The sequence below is a fragment of the Bipolaris maydis genome, assembly GCF_028858645.1.
Source record: "Bipolaris maydis strain C4 unplaced genomic scaffold PSV08scaffold_8, whole genome shotgun sequence".
NCBI lineage: Eukaryota > Fungi > Ascomycota > Dothideomycetes > Pleosporales > Pleosporaceae > Bipolaris > Bipolaris maydis.
Genome location: NW_027093864.1, coordinates 965,547 through 981,145, shown reverse-complemented (window position 1 = coordinate 981,145; position 15,599 = coordinate 965,547). Strand labels below are relative to the sequence as shown.

Sequence of the window (15,599 nt, the reverse complement as noted above, 5' to 3'; positions counted from 1 at the left end):
GGCATTCTTGGTTGCTAGATAGAGCAGACAAGTCGGAGGCTGAGATGCCCATGGTCTGGGAAGAAGCTAGCGGGGTTGGCTGCATGACGTCATCGTGCATTCTCCTCTCCCTTTGCTCGCCCGGCTCATCACAGCGCATTCATCTCCCGAGAGGGGCGGTCAGCCAGCTGCGGCTATGCTTGCCTTGATGCTTACGCGGCGTATCGTGCAATCAGCTGCTCTCGATGCTAATGCACGGCTAATCTTAGGGCTCGGATGCGACTCGCTGAGTCGCAAGTTAAGCGGTACCACAGTGTGCGTCATTGTGCGCGACAAGAACAATCGCTTTAATCCCGCCCTCTTCAGCTTCATCCCGCCATGTCATTTGCTACTCCAAAACTGTGATTACACGCGCCAGAAGAAAAACAAAGAGCTGGAGCATTGCGGGGTTTGAGTGGGTGCGCTGCTGATATACTTTTCAATTCTGCAATTCGTCGTCTCTTTTCCTGCAATTTGTATTTTGGGAGTGAAGTGCGAGTAACAGGACGGTCCAAGGGAAACTGCCGCGAAAATGAACTACGCGTCGTGGATAGAAGAGAAGAAACTCAAGGTACATGCTGGCGACACGTAGTCACGCGGTCGAAGCTGACTTGACACGCCTAGAAAACCTTTATTGTAGCTACATTGGCCTCCACTCTCGTCGGCACCTTTACCGCGTCTCTAGGTCTATGGGAGCGCATTGCAGATAGACGTGCTCAGCACAGACAGAAACAGCGCGACAACAAACAGGATGGCGAGATCAAGGAGTTGAGGATGCAGTTTGAGGAAGCCCAGCAAAAGGCAGAAAAAAGACAGGAGGAGATTGATCGGCTCCGGAACGGCCGAGGACGAGATGATGTAGGAAGCAACTTTGAGAGAGACATGATGATGGTGCAGAGAATGTACGATCAAGGCTACGGTCGGATAGGCAGCCGGTTCGCGCAAGGCGATCGTAAGTGTCTCACTCAAAGACAATAGGCCCAATGTTGACCTCAATGCAGCAATCATCGAGAACCAGTTACAAGCACAAATCATAGCCCTTCAACAGACAGTGATTAGTGTACTTCAAGACGCTCTCTATAGCGATCGCCAACTTACCCGCGCTGACATGGCGAAATTAATCAACGCCTCCAACGAAGCTCGCGAAAATTCTCTCGAAGCCCTCCGGCAAGCTCAACAGCGCTTGGGAGGTTCCCAGGCCAGCAATGGCTCCCATCGATCTGCATCGCCCTTGCGCTCTCTCCCGCCTCCACAACGCGCCCCTTCCGCTGTTCTAGATGGACCTGAGCAGCTCTTTTGCCCTTATGCTCTTGATATCCAACGCATGCAAAACAAGCCGTTGGCTGCCAGCTTCGCCCCAGGAGGCAGTTGTGTATGTCCTGCCTGTGGCCTCCAACTCGACGTCACCAGCGAGGACTTTTGGATGATCGGAAAACGCACACCCATCACCGTCTGGGACAAGACCACCGGCTACGAATCCGAGGTATTCGATACCCGCGAGTTCCGTCTTGCACAGCGCTTCGTCGTCCAGTGCCATACGCCAGATGGCGAGTATGCGTGTACAATTTGTAGCAAAGGCCAGGAAGTGGATGCGATTTGTCGAACTGTGGAGAGTCTAGTCAAGCATGTAGGTACATACCACGATGCAGCTGAACTGGAACGCGAACCAGATCTGAGGGAGGTAAAGGTGGAGACTAAGCGGTTGAGCCTACCGGCTCCCCCACCGCTATCAAGTGATCCACGACCATTGCTCAGGGAGGAAGTGATTTATCGCTAATGTTTTAGAACATGAGTCCGGTGGAGTAGTCTTGGATATAGAGCTGGAGCACGATAAGGATACCGATCGGCTTCGCAGCTGCGAAAGGCTGACATGATTTGCGAACCAACCTCCACCTGCAATGCGCGAAGGAACAAATCATTGTTCACTCATCAAACAAGTTCCTTTCATGTCCCTCATCACCATTTTAGATCACTTAAGCTCAGCGGGGGGTTTGCCCTGTTGCTAAGCCTTATCCTCAGTATAGATTAGTTCTCATTACCCAAGCACGGCGTAAATTAGCAAGACTTGTAATGATTATGTAGATTATATTATAGCCTTGACGTATCCGAAGATTCCTCTGGGGTATTTATGACCAATATCAACAGGATTCCACCAGGGGTAACCTTCCGGAGTATCTTCAGAAAGTGTACCAGTAAACCGTGCCGGTCTCTTCTCGAAGAAGCTCTGTACTCCCTCTATATTATCTTTAGAACCATAGAAGCTATAAATGACTCTCGAATCAGGCAGATGAGACGCCTCTGCGCTGTCCGGACCACAATACATCATATTTCGCATTAACCTGTTGGAGACAGTCGAGGTGTTTTTGGCGATATCATCAGCCATTTCGAGCGTTCTGGCCAACGTTGCTTCAGGTGTTGGAAGAATTTCAGCGAAGAGAGAGCCAAAGTGTGGTGAGTTAGCGGGATAGACTGCTCCGATTGTTGTCAGGAGCATGGCTCTAGAGAAGCTAATGAGGCATGGAAGAAAATAGGATGAACACGCTTCCATGACAAGACCACGACGGCTGGATACGAATCCAATATTTGCCTTTTCATAAGCAACGCGTATAACAGCTGGAAGACACATTATAATCCCTATGCCCACGGCTGCGCTGTTGATAGCCGCGATGGTGGGCTTGGAGCACTGATGTATTGCTAGAACTGCGCGTCCACCTCTAGAGAGAACGGAATCGAAAGGTTAGTTTAGCTTCTTACTGTCTTCATCCCTTCTGATCTTCCTGAATAAGCGGGCCCGTTTGCTTACGAGTCTCTGTGCTCCGTGATGTGTTCATCCTTTAGCTGGACGACCTTTTCCTCACCACTCGCTGTTCTAGGAAAGCCAATATTCAGACCGAACCCAGAGAAAAAGCTCTTACCCGCGCCGGTAATTACAACACATCTCATTCAGGGATCTATATCGATCAATGTGTATGCTTTCTCCAAGTCCTGGCGAGTCCGATCCGTGAATGCGTTATGCTGGGTAGGTCGGTTGATTGTGATTAGTATAGTTGGCGTGGGAATGGAAGACGAATCGGGATCATGAGAAATGCTGATATCTCGGAATAGTATTGTGGAATATGATGCCGAAGGTTGTAGACGTTGCGGTGGTGTTGGTGTCAGCATCGTTCCCTTTGCTGCGTAGATATGTGCTTAGACTGTTTGATTTTGTCTCGTTGCGATGTAGGGGTGTTTACAGGAGTCTATAAGAAGTTTTCTAGCCCGAAGTGAGGGTGAATCTAGCATTACACTGCTCGGTTACGCTACTGCAATGACCCATAGTTTTTGATAAAAGGCATACAGCTTGACTACTGAACCTCGGCTCCGGCATCGGCTAGACCTGGGGCACTGAAAGAATCAACGATGAGGACGTATGAGACCAAATAGATCTCCATACATCTAGTTTCAACATACTATGCCGTGTTTCTACATGTGTCTTTATTTGCCTTTAAATCGCAGAGCTTTCATCTGTCAACTGTCATCTAACATCCGAATACTTTCAGCAAACTACACCTTGTCTTTTTAAGACCTTCAGCAACTATAGCTAACTTAGAGTGGTTATAGGATTGGGCGGATAACATAGCTTGTCACAAACAGAAGCCGCTCAAGGCCGCGAACTTTGATGCGACAACGATCAACTTTCACTTCAGTAACCACACGACTTTACTCGATGTATTTAAAATATTCTTCTAGACGCTAGTTGCAAACAGTAGATTACTCTCCAGTTGTGTGCAGAGCTCGGAGCCTGTACTCTATGAAGTGACAAAGTCTGCCGATAAAATCGCCGTGTCCACGCCCAGGTTCCAGTCCATAGGCATAGCGAGTCTAGATAGAGCAGGCTCTGTAAGCACATATTGCAAACAAAGGCTCCTTCAAGGCAAACGCCCTGCCAGGGAAATGTGAAGCTACTGATCAACTTGCTCATGGCTTGGAAACTTCAGAAAATCCAATTCTGAAATATTAAAGATGTTGCCGAAGAGAGAAATGCACCGGAATCTGCCGGATCTATATCTTGACCTTCCGGAAAAATAGTGGGCAGCCCAGTGTAACCTCGTTCATTAGGCCGCCCTTCTGGGACTTCAGTCTCCCTTGTCAGACTTCCGTCATTCGCGGGGCTTTGCCCTGTTCTATCCATAACTCTGGCCTTGGCAGCCGATAATATTCGAAGTAAAAAATCCGCGGACCAATTTGTCTTCCTGAGTTCATCTAGAATGGTCATGCATATATCCAGCTACTGAAGACTGATTTGGCGAGATAAAGAAATGGCCTGAGATGCTTCGTAGAGGTACTTATCACGTTTGAAAACCGCTGCACCAATGGCTTCTACAATAGTCAAAGATTTGGTTAGAGTTAGTGAGAATGGAGCAACCAAAGAGGCACAGAGTATATGCATTAGAGCTATATTTGATCAGATGATGGCATCGGGTGGGGAATCTACATATGGGCTCTCAGAATTCCAAGCCGGTAAAAAAAACATTGATTGGGATGCCTACACCTGGAGAGCTCTGAAGGAAGAATTTCAGGAGCAAGGCATCATGTTCTATTAAGGATGCATTGTCTTATGCATGGCTCTAATGAAGTCGGTATTTTAGTAAGATGAGGGACCATGTTGACTCTCAAAGTAGCTCCTGAAGTTTAGGCCAATTGAATGATAGAATTTATTGCCCTCTACTTCATTGCCTCTCACGTACTCTGGTCTCAGAGACCATAGAGGTGGAATTTTACCTTAGACGAAAGCGGATAATAGCCAGCATATTAATAGCATTGATTTAGACTCCTGCATATCCAGGTTTCTCTACGAATACATCAAACTCCCACCGATATCATTCAATAAATACTCTTCTTGCTTCCCACTGCCTGGTTTGGGGAGATAGGAAAGGCCATGGCTAAATCTCTAGGTCCCTCGACTAGGGAGACTTCCTGGGTTCGACACGTCGATGTCAATCGCATATGCAATCAACAGTAAGCTTTCTCTCAATTTTTCCTTGTATGTCTGAGTATGACGTGTTCTTGCAGGAATACCCCAATTGCATTTCTTCACAATGTTACAGGTTTCATGTTCGGCTTTGAAGCCGACCCTCGAGACACGAGAGACGCTCTTGGAACGTGTTTGGAGATTGTAAAAGTCTTTCCACACAAGGCACAGCTTCACATAGATCACTGGCGCGGATGTAGCATGCATTAGATACCTTTCTCAGGAAACACGCGCTCGGTTTCGTGCACCCATACGGTCTCATAATTCAAACTCCTCTCTATGGATTTTGGGCCCCGACTACACTACCAATACTTAGTTGGGCCAGCAACCTGGCATCTTCCGATCAATACCAGTGAAATATGAGATGTTACTGCTATCATGCGAAGGGTGTGTGACAACGCGCCGAAAGTATTCAGATCGCGACTCGCAAAGGGAGGTTGTGGGAAGAATTCAGCAAGTATAGAAAGGCATGAGCATCGAGCTGCTTGTCATGGAGAAACATACCATGCAGCCGATATAGTGCGGAAAAGGCTCCGGTGGGGTGGGGTTCTTCGGTGACAATGGCATATCTCGTGATATAGTGGTCCGATAGCAGAGGCTTCTACATCAAAATAGCTTTCTTCGGAGGGAAATTATAAGTTAGATCATATATTCCGTCTACGAAGTCTATATGCTCCACATATCATGCTTGAAGTCCTTGAAACTTATTACCTGTTGTCGCACTCTTCGGTACGTGAGGAAAAATACAAAGAGAAAGTAAAGGTGGAAACCAGGCGGTTAAGTCCGCCCCCCTCCCCCATCAAGTCAAGAATGGCCACTACCTACGAAGGAAATGATTTATCGCTAACGCTATCTGAATGAACAGCTTGAAAAAGAAACTTGAGTTCTAGATTAGCGGCCTTCTTGCTCGTCATGGTGAGGTATTCTTGACATTGTCTTCCTTGAACCCGAGATAACTTCTGGTGGGCCAGATGATTGGACTCAAATATCACCATTTTTCAACACTGTTCTCTGGGTATATCTAATTTCGCAGCTTCGCGGCCTATGTATCCTTGGTTAAATTCGAAAATACCATTCCTTCCCGATTTCGTGACCCAAGACAACACTTTGATATATCTGATTACTTGTTGCAAGATTCCCCGTGGCAAAGCTGCCGCCATTCCCGTCTTGCCCCACTATCTATACAGCACTCGAGGCTTATTCGATGTCAATAGTAGTATTCCAGATGAACTGAACAGTAATCGAAAAGCCTATTTGAATGTCTGCAGCCTTGACAGCTGTGCCTAGGGACAGTGTCAGAATGAGATAGTAGTAGGGTCCGTGCGCTCATGTGCGTCACTAGGGCGTGGACATGTGTAAGGTGTCCTCAGCTGCGATACCACTACATGTCAACACTGAGAACAGCAGTCTATTCTAGTGAGGCCTTCTGTTGAAGATTCTCAATTCAGCTTTTATCGGTCTATCTTGCCTATATCCCAGGTAGAGACGTACCAATGCCTACTGTTTATGCCTACATCGCCTGGCGGCTACCGTCTAATACCCCAAACGACATCAGCTTTATGTGAAAGCATGACCTCTCCATACCTTCGAAGAAACGTTCCGGTCATAGCCTCACTAAAGCTGGTTGCGACCAGCTCATGCAAACTAGGAGGCGACAACACCAATATATCAAGGTCTTTTCAGTACCGACAACGGAAATAGCACTAGATTGCAGCCCAACATCGCTCGCGGCAGTCCAGAGACATGTGCTGCTATTCATATGGCATGCTTGAATGCTTAAAAGAACTACTGTGTTGCAAAGCTAGTTAAGTAATCTGATCATGCAGTACCATGATACCATGATCACGTTGGATACCAGGGCAGTCTCCTCGCTGGACCTTCTCTAGAAACTATCACACATCTCGGGATATCCTACGGGAGAACGGGGCTAACAGTACTCAAATGTGTTTGCCGGTGACACTTTGCGCAGTATCCTCAGAATGACGTTCGCCGATCCATCACCGCCGCCGCCGCCGCTACCGGCCCCACCTTGCCATATGAAATTTTCTTTACTACCACACAACCTTGGAACGAAGCACAACCCAGAAGGCAGATTTTGTAGTGATAGCTGCTAAAAGGATTTTCTGAGTGAAATATGAGAGTAACAAATGCAACATCTTTCATCCAAAAAACAACAAGCCCGGCTAGCTCAATCGGTAGAGCGTGAGACTCTTAGCTTTCACGTCCTTACTAGACACGATTGGTTATCTCAAGGTTGTGGGTTCGAGACCCACGTCGGGCTTCTCTTTTTTGCTTGGTACTTAAATTTTAGTTGAGTATTTGGCTTGGAAAGTGCTTACCATTCATGGTATGCTATGCAACATTCAGGTCCGACAGCCATCGCTATAGCGTATGTCGAACTCGGAATCATTTTTTTCGTCGATATTAAACGTAAGAAGAAGAGCTGCAAGATAGTAATCGGAGTTTGGAAATCTTTCGACTCTTACATTAAGCATTTTTCCCATCGGATTGCTTGGGTTTGGTAAACACAATACACACATCGAACTAATCACATTGAGTAGTATGGTTTTCATTACAGAAAATCTTTTGGCTCTAAGCAGAGCTGAGTTGCAACAGCATTCCTGATCTAATATCTGGATGAGATAGACGAGAGGAGGCTGGAGATCATGTGTTGTAATTTGCATACTGAGATCCCTGTGCACATTTTCAGCTCAGGAAGGCTCATTGACCAATTCGCTAGCTATCACGTTTATTCCACAGTGGACTGACTCAATCGAGCGTCGAGCGCCGCGGAAGAGATTTTGATGGCCGCATAGATATATTTTGATCATGCATCGCCAAACAGCCAAAAATGGAGAATTTGCATTTTTTCAAATGCTACGATACACCTAGTAATTTGACTTAATGTTGAGGCGGCAATTAGACCAAGCGAAGTATGCATGAGCGAGGTCTAGTTTAGGAACCTGCACTGCCAATATCCTCACGCTTTATTGCAACAATTGAGAATCCTTTAGTACGTTTTTTACCTATGATTCGCAACTACGACGCGTAATCTAGAGCGGTCCCATGTATGCTGAATTGTAGAGGGTATGAACAATGAGAGTGGTAAACTATTCAACAAACACTTGAATGTCGAAAGCTGCACAGTGAATGGAGGATTTGCTAAATTGCACATCTGGTCCATCTATTCAACGTTACGGAAATGATGTAAAACATTTCTCACCTTTCCCCAGTTATCTAGATGTGGGGAGACGTGGGTCGCCTTATCAGCCAATTCTCGACCCACCTCCGCATCTAGCCCCTCAGTCTTCTGGACAGTGGCGTTGCTATTTTCAGATCTTCTTCCATGCCTTGCAGCGCATCCTGAAACCATTGGATCTGATCGTTCATACATCAAGAAGCGAGGTAGCTCACAATGACAGTCGATAAGTCTTTGGTGTGTCTGGCCCTCGTAAGAGGGTCGGAAGAGCTCCCTCCCCCACCAACCCGTACGCCACCAACGAATCATCAGCACACCAACATCGGGTAGTACACGTTGTGGGTTCCCTTAGTCCACTTTGACAGTGCATTTTACCATTTTGGGAGTCGCAAAAGCTTAATACAATAGATACGGCTTACGATGCATCAGACCCCTGCTCAGTTGGGGGGCGCATATGCACTGCAGGACGACAGAGAGCTGATGATTGAGCAAAAGCTTTAGCTTGCCGCTAACATGAAATGAGTTGCCTTTGCGCCCGATAGTTCTTGTATAAGAGACAGGGTAGAGGGATCATTTACTCCGTTTTGGAGATCCCTTCGTCGCCATGTCTTCCCCATCAAACCGTATAGCCGAGCTGGCAGCTACCATTACCCACCATACCACTCGAGTTGACAAGTTTCTTTCGGGCAATAACCTTCCACAGCCATCTTTTGATACCCATGGTCCGGTCGATCTAGGCTTGCCTTCTGAAATCGAAGAGTCACGTATTGCCGTTCTGCAGGCAACTCAGGAGCTGAATGATCTTCTCCAAGGTCCTAGGGAGCTGGTTTTCAACCACCAGGTTTGCAGCTCGAACTAACCCTGGAACAGTTTTCATGCTAATCGACATCCAGCACAATATCTTGGCACATCTCAAACTAATTTCTCGTTACGACATTGCCCATAAAGTGCCGGTGAATGGCGAGCGAACATTCAGAGATCTCGCGGCGGAAGTTGGAGTAGAGGAAGGGGCTCTCACACGCATCCTTCGCATGGGCATTGCGTACCGCGTATTTCAAGAGCCTCGCCCTGGCGTTATAAAACACTCCGCAGCTTCAAGGCAAATTGCAGAAGATACTCGTGCGGCAGGATGGGTTGCAGCAAATGTTGACGAGATGTGGCCAGCGGCTGAAAAGCTCGTGGATGCTTTGGAAAAGTGGCCCGAGGCCGCCGAACCAAACCACACTGTATGCGCGCATCAAGAGCCATGCATTCGGGAGACTAACAGCTTCTAGGGATTTTCATTGGGGCACGAGACTGACTTATCTTTCTACCAAGCCTTGGCCAGTGATCCGGAGCGAGCTCGTCGATTCGGTGAAGGAATGAGCTTCTTCACCACCGGCGACGGGTTTTCACTACGCCACTTGACAGATGGATATTCATGGAGCTCAATAGCATCAGGTACTGTTGTCGACATGGGCGGCTCGCACGGCGACGCAGCTTTTGCACTGGCCCGAAAATATCCTAATCTCCATCTCGTTGTGCAAGATTTGCCCGAAGTCATTGCAAACTCGAAAGAAAAAGAAGGCCTCAACGTAAAATTCATGGTACACAACTTCTTCGAAGAGCAACCAGTCAAAGACGCTGATGTTTATTACTATCGTTGGACGCTACACAACTGGTCTGACAAGTACTGTCTCAAAGCACTGAGAGCGCTGATACCAGCATTGAAGAAGGGCGCGCGATTATTAATTGTAGATACGGTCATGCCTCCTCCCGGAACGCTTCCAAACAATCTGGAGCGAAAACTTAGGTACTCATACTTAGTCCTTGCATTCATCAGCGGCCATGATGCTAATCAGCTATTAGAGGTATCGATCTGACCATGTTGGAAATTGGAAATGCCAAAGAGCGCAGCCTGGATGAGTGGAAGGCTCTGTTACAAGATGCAGATGCGAGATTCAAATTCCGTAATATGCACCATCCCCAAGGCTCAAATTTGGCGATTGTCGAAGCAGTTTGGGAGGAATAGATGTCAAATGCCTGTTGTGTCCATGGGTGAAGGAACTATAATAGCACTAGCTGTTTTGTGAAACCACAAGCCAATCTGAATTGCAAGAGCCAATGTTCCACTATTTAGCGCGTCATTGAAACTATAAAAACACTATCATGGAACAGAAAGATATGGAGGGATCCATAAGTAGACATGCTTATCGATAACAAAGCTTGGCATGGAGGCGACGCGTCGACGCGTCTAAATCAATTAACGGATACTAGCGTCTCCAATCATCAACTCCACTTGTGTCAACTTCCAATCGCTCGTCTGTTCAACTTTGCCTTTATCGTTTACTGCATAGCTTAAAATGGCGTCTAGACCAGAGATCAAGGAGGAGGATGAGTCTGGTTTTTGCAAATTCTTTCGCAATCTAGAAGAAAAGGACAATGAGACGGTGCGCATATTCGACCGTGGCGACTACTACAGCGCCCACGGCGAGGATGCCAAGTTCATTGCGAACACTGTAAGTCTGTCCGTGGAGGGTTGGTTTATGACCAACAAATTGACATTGTTACAGGTCTACAAGACCACGGCGGTAATCCGCAAGCTGGGACGAGAACCAGGACTCGAGTCCGTCACAATGACCGTCACCGTTTTCCGCAACTTCCTCCGAGACGCTCTATTCCGACTCAGCAAACGCATTGAGATATGGCAGTCAACAGGCAAGCGCATGGACTGGAAGGTTGTCAAACAGGCCTCACCGGGCAACCTACAAGATCTGGAGGATGAGCTGGGCGGTCAGATTGAGAGTGCCCCTATAATACTGGCGGTCAAAGTATCGGCCAAAGCATCGGAAGCACGGAGGGTAGGTGTATGCTTTGCTGACGCAAGTGTACGGGAGTTGGGTGTTTCGGAGTTCCTCGACAATGACCTCTATTCCAACTTCGAGTCACTACTCATCCAGCTGGGTGTAAAGGAGTGCCTGGTACAACTCGACTCAACGAAGAAGGATGTAGAGCTCAGCAAGCTTCGAACTATTGCCGACAATTGCGGGTGTGCAGTGGCAGAGCGAGCATCGGCCGACTTTGGCACAAAAGATATCGAGCAAGACTTGCCTCGGTTGCTCAAGGACGATCGTACCGCTGGTTCACTGCCTTTGACAGACCAGAAGCTAGCCATGGGCTCAGCTGCGTGTCTGATCCGGTATCTGGGCGTCATGTCTGATTCATCAAATTTTGGGCAATATCAGCTCTACCAACACGACCTGTCACAATATATGAAGCTCGATGCGGCTGCGCTGAAAGCACTGAACCTCATGCCTGGACCACGAGATGGTGCCAAGAACATGAGTTTGTATGGTCTACTCAATCACTGCAAAACACCGACCGGCAGTCGGTTACTGGCACAATGGCTCAAGCAGCCATTGATGGATATCAGCGAGATTGAGCGACGGCAGCAGCTAGTTGAAGCGTTCGTCAACGATACAGAGCTGAGGCAGACCATGCAGGAAGAGCACCTACGCTCAATACCTGACCTATACCGGTTAGCAAAGAAGTTCCAACGCAAGGCAGCAAACTTGGAAGACGTTGTACGAGCATATCAAGTTGTCATCCGGTTACCGGGCTTCCTCAGCTCTTTCGAGGCGGTCATTGATGAGCAATACAAAGAGCCACTTGATGCAGAGTACACTGAGAAGCTCCGCCAATACACCACAGCGTTTGCAGGTCTGCAAGACATGGTTGAGACAACGGTTGATTTGGAAGCTCTCGACAACCATGAATTCATCATCAAGCCCGAGTTTGATGAATCGCTAAGGACCATTCGTAAGCGTTTGGATAAATTGAAGCGTGACATGGAGTCCGAGCATATGCGTGTGGGCGACGACCTCAATCAAGATACCGAGAAGAAGCTTTTCCTTGAAAACCACAAAGTCAACGGCTGGTGCTTCCGTCTGACGCGCAACGAAGCAGGTTGCATTCGACAAAAGAAGCAATACCAAGAAATTTCGACACAGAAGAACGGTGTCTACTTCACAACAAACACCCTGCAAGAAAAGCGTAGAGAGTTTGACCAGTTGTCTGAAAACTACAACCGCACACAGGCAGGCCTGGTCAACGAAGTCGTCTCTGTAGCTTCATCTTACGTCCCTGTCATTGAGAAGCTCGCCGCGGTACTTGCACATCTCGATGTCATTGTAGCCTTTGCGCATGTCTCTGTTCATGCGCCAACCTCGTACACACGGCCCAAGATGCATGCACGAGGCACTGGCGACACGGTCCTCAAAGAAGCGCGACACCCATGCATGGAAATGCAAGACGACATATCTTTCATCACAAACGACGTCTCTCTTGTCCGCAACAAGAGCGAATTCCTCATCATCACAGGACCCAACATGGGCGGTAAATCGACCTACATCCGCCAAATCGGCGTCATCGCCCTCATGGCGCAAATCGGCTGCTTCGTCCCGTGTTCAGAAGCTGAACTCACCATCTTCGACTGCATACTCGCACGTGTGGGCGCCAGCGACAGCCAAATCAAAGGCGTATCTACCTTCATGGCCGAAATGCTCGAGACAGCGAATATCCTCAAATCCGCCACCAAGGAATCACTCATCATCATCGACGAGCTGGGCCGTGGAACAAGTACGTACGACGGATTCGGACTGGCGTGGGCCATTTCAGAGTACATTATCAAGGAGATTGGGGCGTTTGCCCTGTTTGCCACGCATTTCCACGAATTGACTGCGCTCACGGATACGTATCCGCAGGTCCAGAATCTGCACGTCGTAGCGCATATCTCAGAGGGCAGCAGCGCACCTGACGACGACGGCGATGTAGATATGGAGAATGCGGCTGCGCAGAAGAAACGCGAAGTCACGCTTCTCTATAAGGTGGAACCGGGTTTCTCTGACCAGTCTTTTGGTATTCACGTCGCGGAGCTGGTGCGCTTCCCGCAAAAAGTCATCAATATGGCGAAGCGCAAGGCGGACGAGCTTGAAGACTTTTCTGGAAAGCATGAAGAGGGGTTTGTGCAGGCGAGTAAAGAGGAGGTTGAAGATGGGAGTCGCTTGCTAAAAGAGGTGTTGGTGGAGTGGAAAAAGGAGGTGGAGAGTAAGGGGTTGACGAAGCAGCAGCAGGTGGAGCGGATGAGGGAGTTGGTCAAGGGGAATGAGAAGTTGATGGCGAATGGGTTTTTCAAGAGCATTCAGGCGCTGTGAGGGGTACAGTCGATGATAGGGTGAGAACAAAGCGAGCGAGAAAGCAGAACACTAATTTAATGATTGAACAAACAACCTTTCTTGACGGAACTGGGTGCGGTGTGATTGCGAACTGATTGTGGTATCATATAAGGATCTTTAGAGTCATGCTTTGTCATACGATGCAAGTGCTTCCACACAAAACATGTACTAGGCCTCACCTCTTGAGCTCAGCAAACCGTCTGGAAAGTTCATCAACATCAGGTATCTTGCCGAGCCCATCCTCCTTCTTGGCCGGCTTCTTCGCGCTCGCATCACTCTTTGCGATTTTGGCTGCCGCACTGCCTGGCAACTTTAACCTGGGAGCGACATTATCTGTGCTAGGGCTTGGAGGCACGACTCGCAGCGGACTTTGGGGGCCGAGTTTCTTCGGCGTTGTAGCTTTGGCTAGGGCCTCTCTCTCCTCCGCCTTCTTACTTTTGCTGGGGTCCGCATCGTCTGCGGTCAGTGGGTCTTCGAGGACTCCTTCAGCTCTTTCGGCCACTCCGCCCGAGGGTTCGTCGTCGTCTTCATCGTCTTCAGCCTCATCCTCGCTCTTGGACGTGCCATACGGCACGCCGTAGAATCTCGCAATCTCCGTCATGTAGGCCTCGACTAACTCTGCCTTTGGTGTTTCGACCCGCAGCTTCTTGATTACTCTCTCTGCGACACCCTCGCCCTCCATACTTGCAATGGCGACATCCTTGCCAAACTTATCCACCAGCAGCGCCCGGACCGTCTGCAGCTCCTTAATCTCTGTGCGCGGCGCGGCGTATATTATGCTGCGGACGGCCTCCTCCAATGCGGGGTCGAGTAGCGTCGCCGACGACGAAGCCGCGGAGGTGGTGTTTGAAGACGAGATCTGGGATTCGAGGAGCTGGGAGCGGGCAAGCAGGAGTTCGCAGTATAGTTCGAGGATCTCGTGCAGCTCGGTGGTGATATCTGTGCGAATAATGTTCTCTACGCGTATCCTTGCAGATTGGACTTTGCCGACCTAGTGGTAAGGGGGGATCAGGTCAGCAGGTGGTGGGTGATGGGTGGTATGCGCGTGCGGTCATTTGCGCGGCCACTTTGTTTTATGGTGAAAAGCGATGAGAATACGGGCACGTTGCCATGCGTACCTCGATGAGTTGTGCCATCTCCCGCCTCTGCTGCTTTACTTTTGCGCTGTCTTTTTGCTGCACCATGCGCAGTCGCGATATGGACAGTTTGAGCTGTATCTTGAGCTTCGCCTACCCCTCATTAGCCTTCCCGGGGTGCTGCCTTGTTGAAGCATGTCGCCAAACCGTACAACCAAAGAGACTGGAGGCGCCATTGTGTATGTATGTGTGTAGGTGTGGTGCTTGGAGACGGCGTCGTTGTTGTTGTTGTTTGTGGTGGGGCGGGCGTGGGGTAATGGCGGCTGTCCATGTACGTAAGGTGAAGCTACAGTTCGGGCTGGGAGCTCGGCGCAGACGCGGAACGCTGGGCCGGGGCGACACGCGGCCAAGGTTCCAACGGCTTGGGCTCCCCCCCTCCCCCTGCATGTCACAAACGCCGTCCAACGACTATCGCCATTCTCCCTAAACTCCTAAAGCGGCATACCCGCAACACGCACACGCATTTCTCCGTAGGATTGGCAGGATCGCCAGGAAAATTACCACGGCCAGGATCACTTCACTACGAGTCATCATCCTTGACACCATTGCACATCTTGCAAGCATCAAATCATCAGTCACCCCCTTTGCCTTGTGTAATACACAACGCACAACCCGTCTAGTTACGGAGACTCGACATTCGGATCATGGCAGATTTTCTGTTCTTTTCTCTGCAGGCGATTCCATCATACGAGGTCAGCTCCGAGGAGCATAGCAGATCCATTGCTTTGAAGAGCTTTTACCCTGGATCCTACAATAATGCCAAGGCCGTGCCTCCTCCTTGCCTATCAACGAGATTTTCATTGGACCCAGACCGACAAGAAGCGCACAACAACGGAAGGAGTAGCGAATCGCCAGTATCCTTACGGCGGGTATGGCGCCTAACTCCTACCGAATCCGTCTAGACAAACGGTCCAACATGACTACTGTCTATATCCGTACTGGTTTAGTCAACGACAACATAAACGCACCGCTTTATCAACGCTAACGATTCACTGATTATGCTGCAACTGAATCATGAATCG

The 15,599-nt window shown here is 48.9% G+C and overlaps 5 protein-coding genes across 5 annotated transcripts; 3 read left to right on the top strand and 2 right to left on the bottom strand.

Moving 5' to 3' along the window:
* Nucleotides 1-359: 359 nt before the first annotated feature.
* Nucleotides 360-2,117, top strand: PSV08DRAFT_224596 (uncharacterized protein). The gene is made up of 3 exons (XM_014223212.2): nt 360-589; nt 643-970; nt 1,020-2,117. Exons 1-3 carry the CDS (start codon nt 551-553, stop codon nt 1,793-1,795), a joined length of 1,143 nt encoding a protein of 380 aa, XP_014078687.1. The 5' UTR covers nt 360-550; the 3' UTR covers nt 1,796-2,117.
* Nucleotides 2,102-2,512, bottom strand: PSV08DRAFT_352243 (uncharacterized protein; the record flags this gene model as incomplete). The annotated part of the gene is made up of 1 exon (XM_014223211.2): nt 2,102-2,512. The coding sequence occupies one exon, from the start codon at nt 2,510-2,512 to the stop codon at nt 2,102-2,104; it is 411 nt and encodes a 136-aa protein (XP_014078686.2).
* Nucleotides 2,513-8,826: 6,314 nt separating this feature from the next.
* On the top strand, nt 8,827-10,341 carry PSV08DRAFT_203865 (S-adenosyl-L-methionine-dependent methyltransferase). The gene is made up of 4 exons (XM_014223210.2): nt 8,827-9,069; nt 9,122-9,454; nt 9,503-10,020; nt 10,077-10,341. The coding sequence occupies exons 1-4, from the start codon at nt 8,833-8,835 to the stop codon at nt 10,237-10,239; spliced, it is 1,251 nt and encodes a 416-aa protein (XP_014078685.1). The 5' UTR covers nt 8,827-8,832; the 3' UTR covers nt 10,240-10,341.
* Nucleotides 10,342-10,570: 229 nt separating this feature from the next.
* On the top strand, nt 10,571-13,470 carry PSV08DRAFT_391648 (muts domain V-domain-containing protein; the record flags this gene model as incomplete). Its single annotated transcript, XM_014223209.2, has 2 exons — nt 10,571-10,726; nt 10,781-13,470. The coding sequence occupies 2 exons, from the start codon at nt 10,571-10,573 to the stop codon at nt 13,418-13,420; spliced, it is 2,796 nt and encodes a 931-aa protein (XP_014078684.1). The 3' UTR covers nt 13,421-13,470.
* PSV08DRAFT_362834 (regulator of Vps4 activity in the MVB pathway-domain-containing protein) lies at nt 13,252-14,852 on the bottom strand. Its single transcript, XM_014223208.2, has 3 exons — nt 14,730-14,852; nt 14,560-14,670; nt 13,252-14,432 (listed from the first exon to the last, which is right to left on the bottom strand). Exons 1-3 carry the CDS (start codon nt 14,751-14,753, stop codon nt 13,617-13,619), a joined length of 951 nt encoding a protein of 316 aa, XP_014078683.1. The 5' UTR covers nt 14,754-14,852; the 3' UTR covers nt 13,252-13,616.
* Nucleotides 14,853-15,599: the final 747 nt, after the last annotated feature.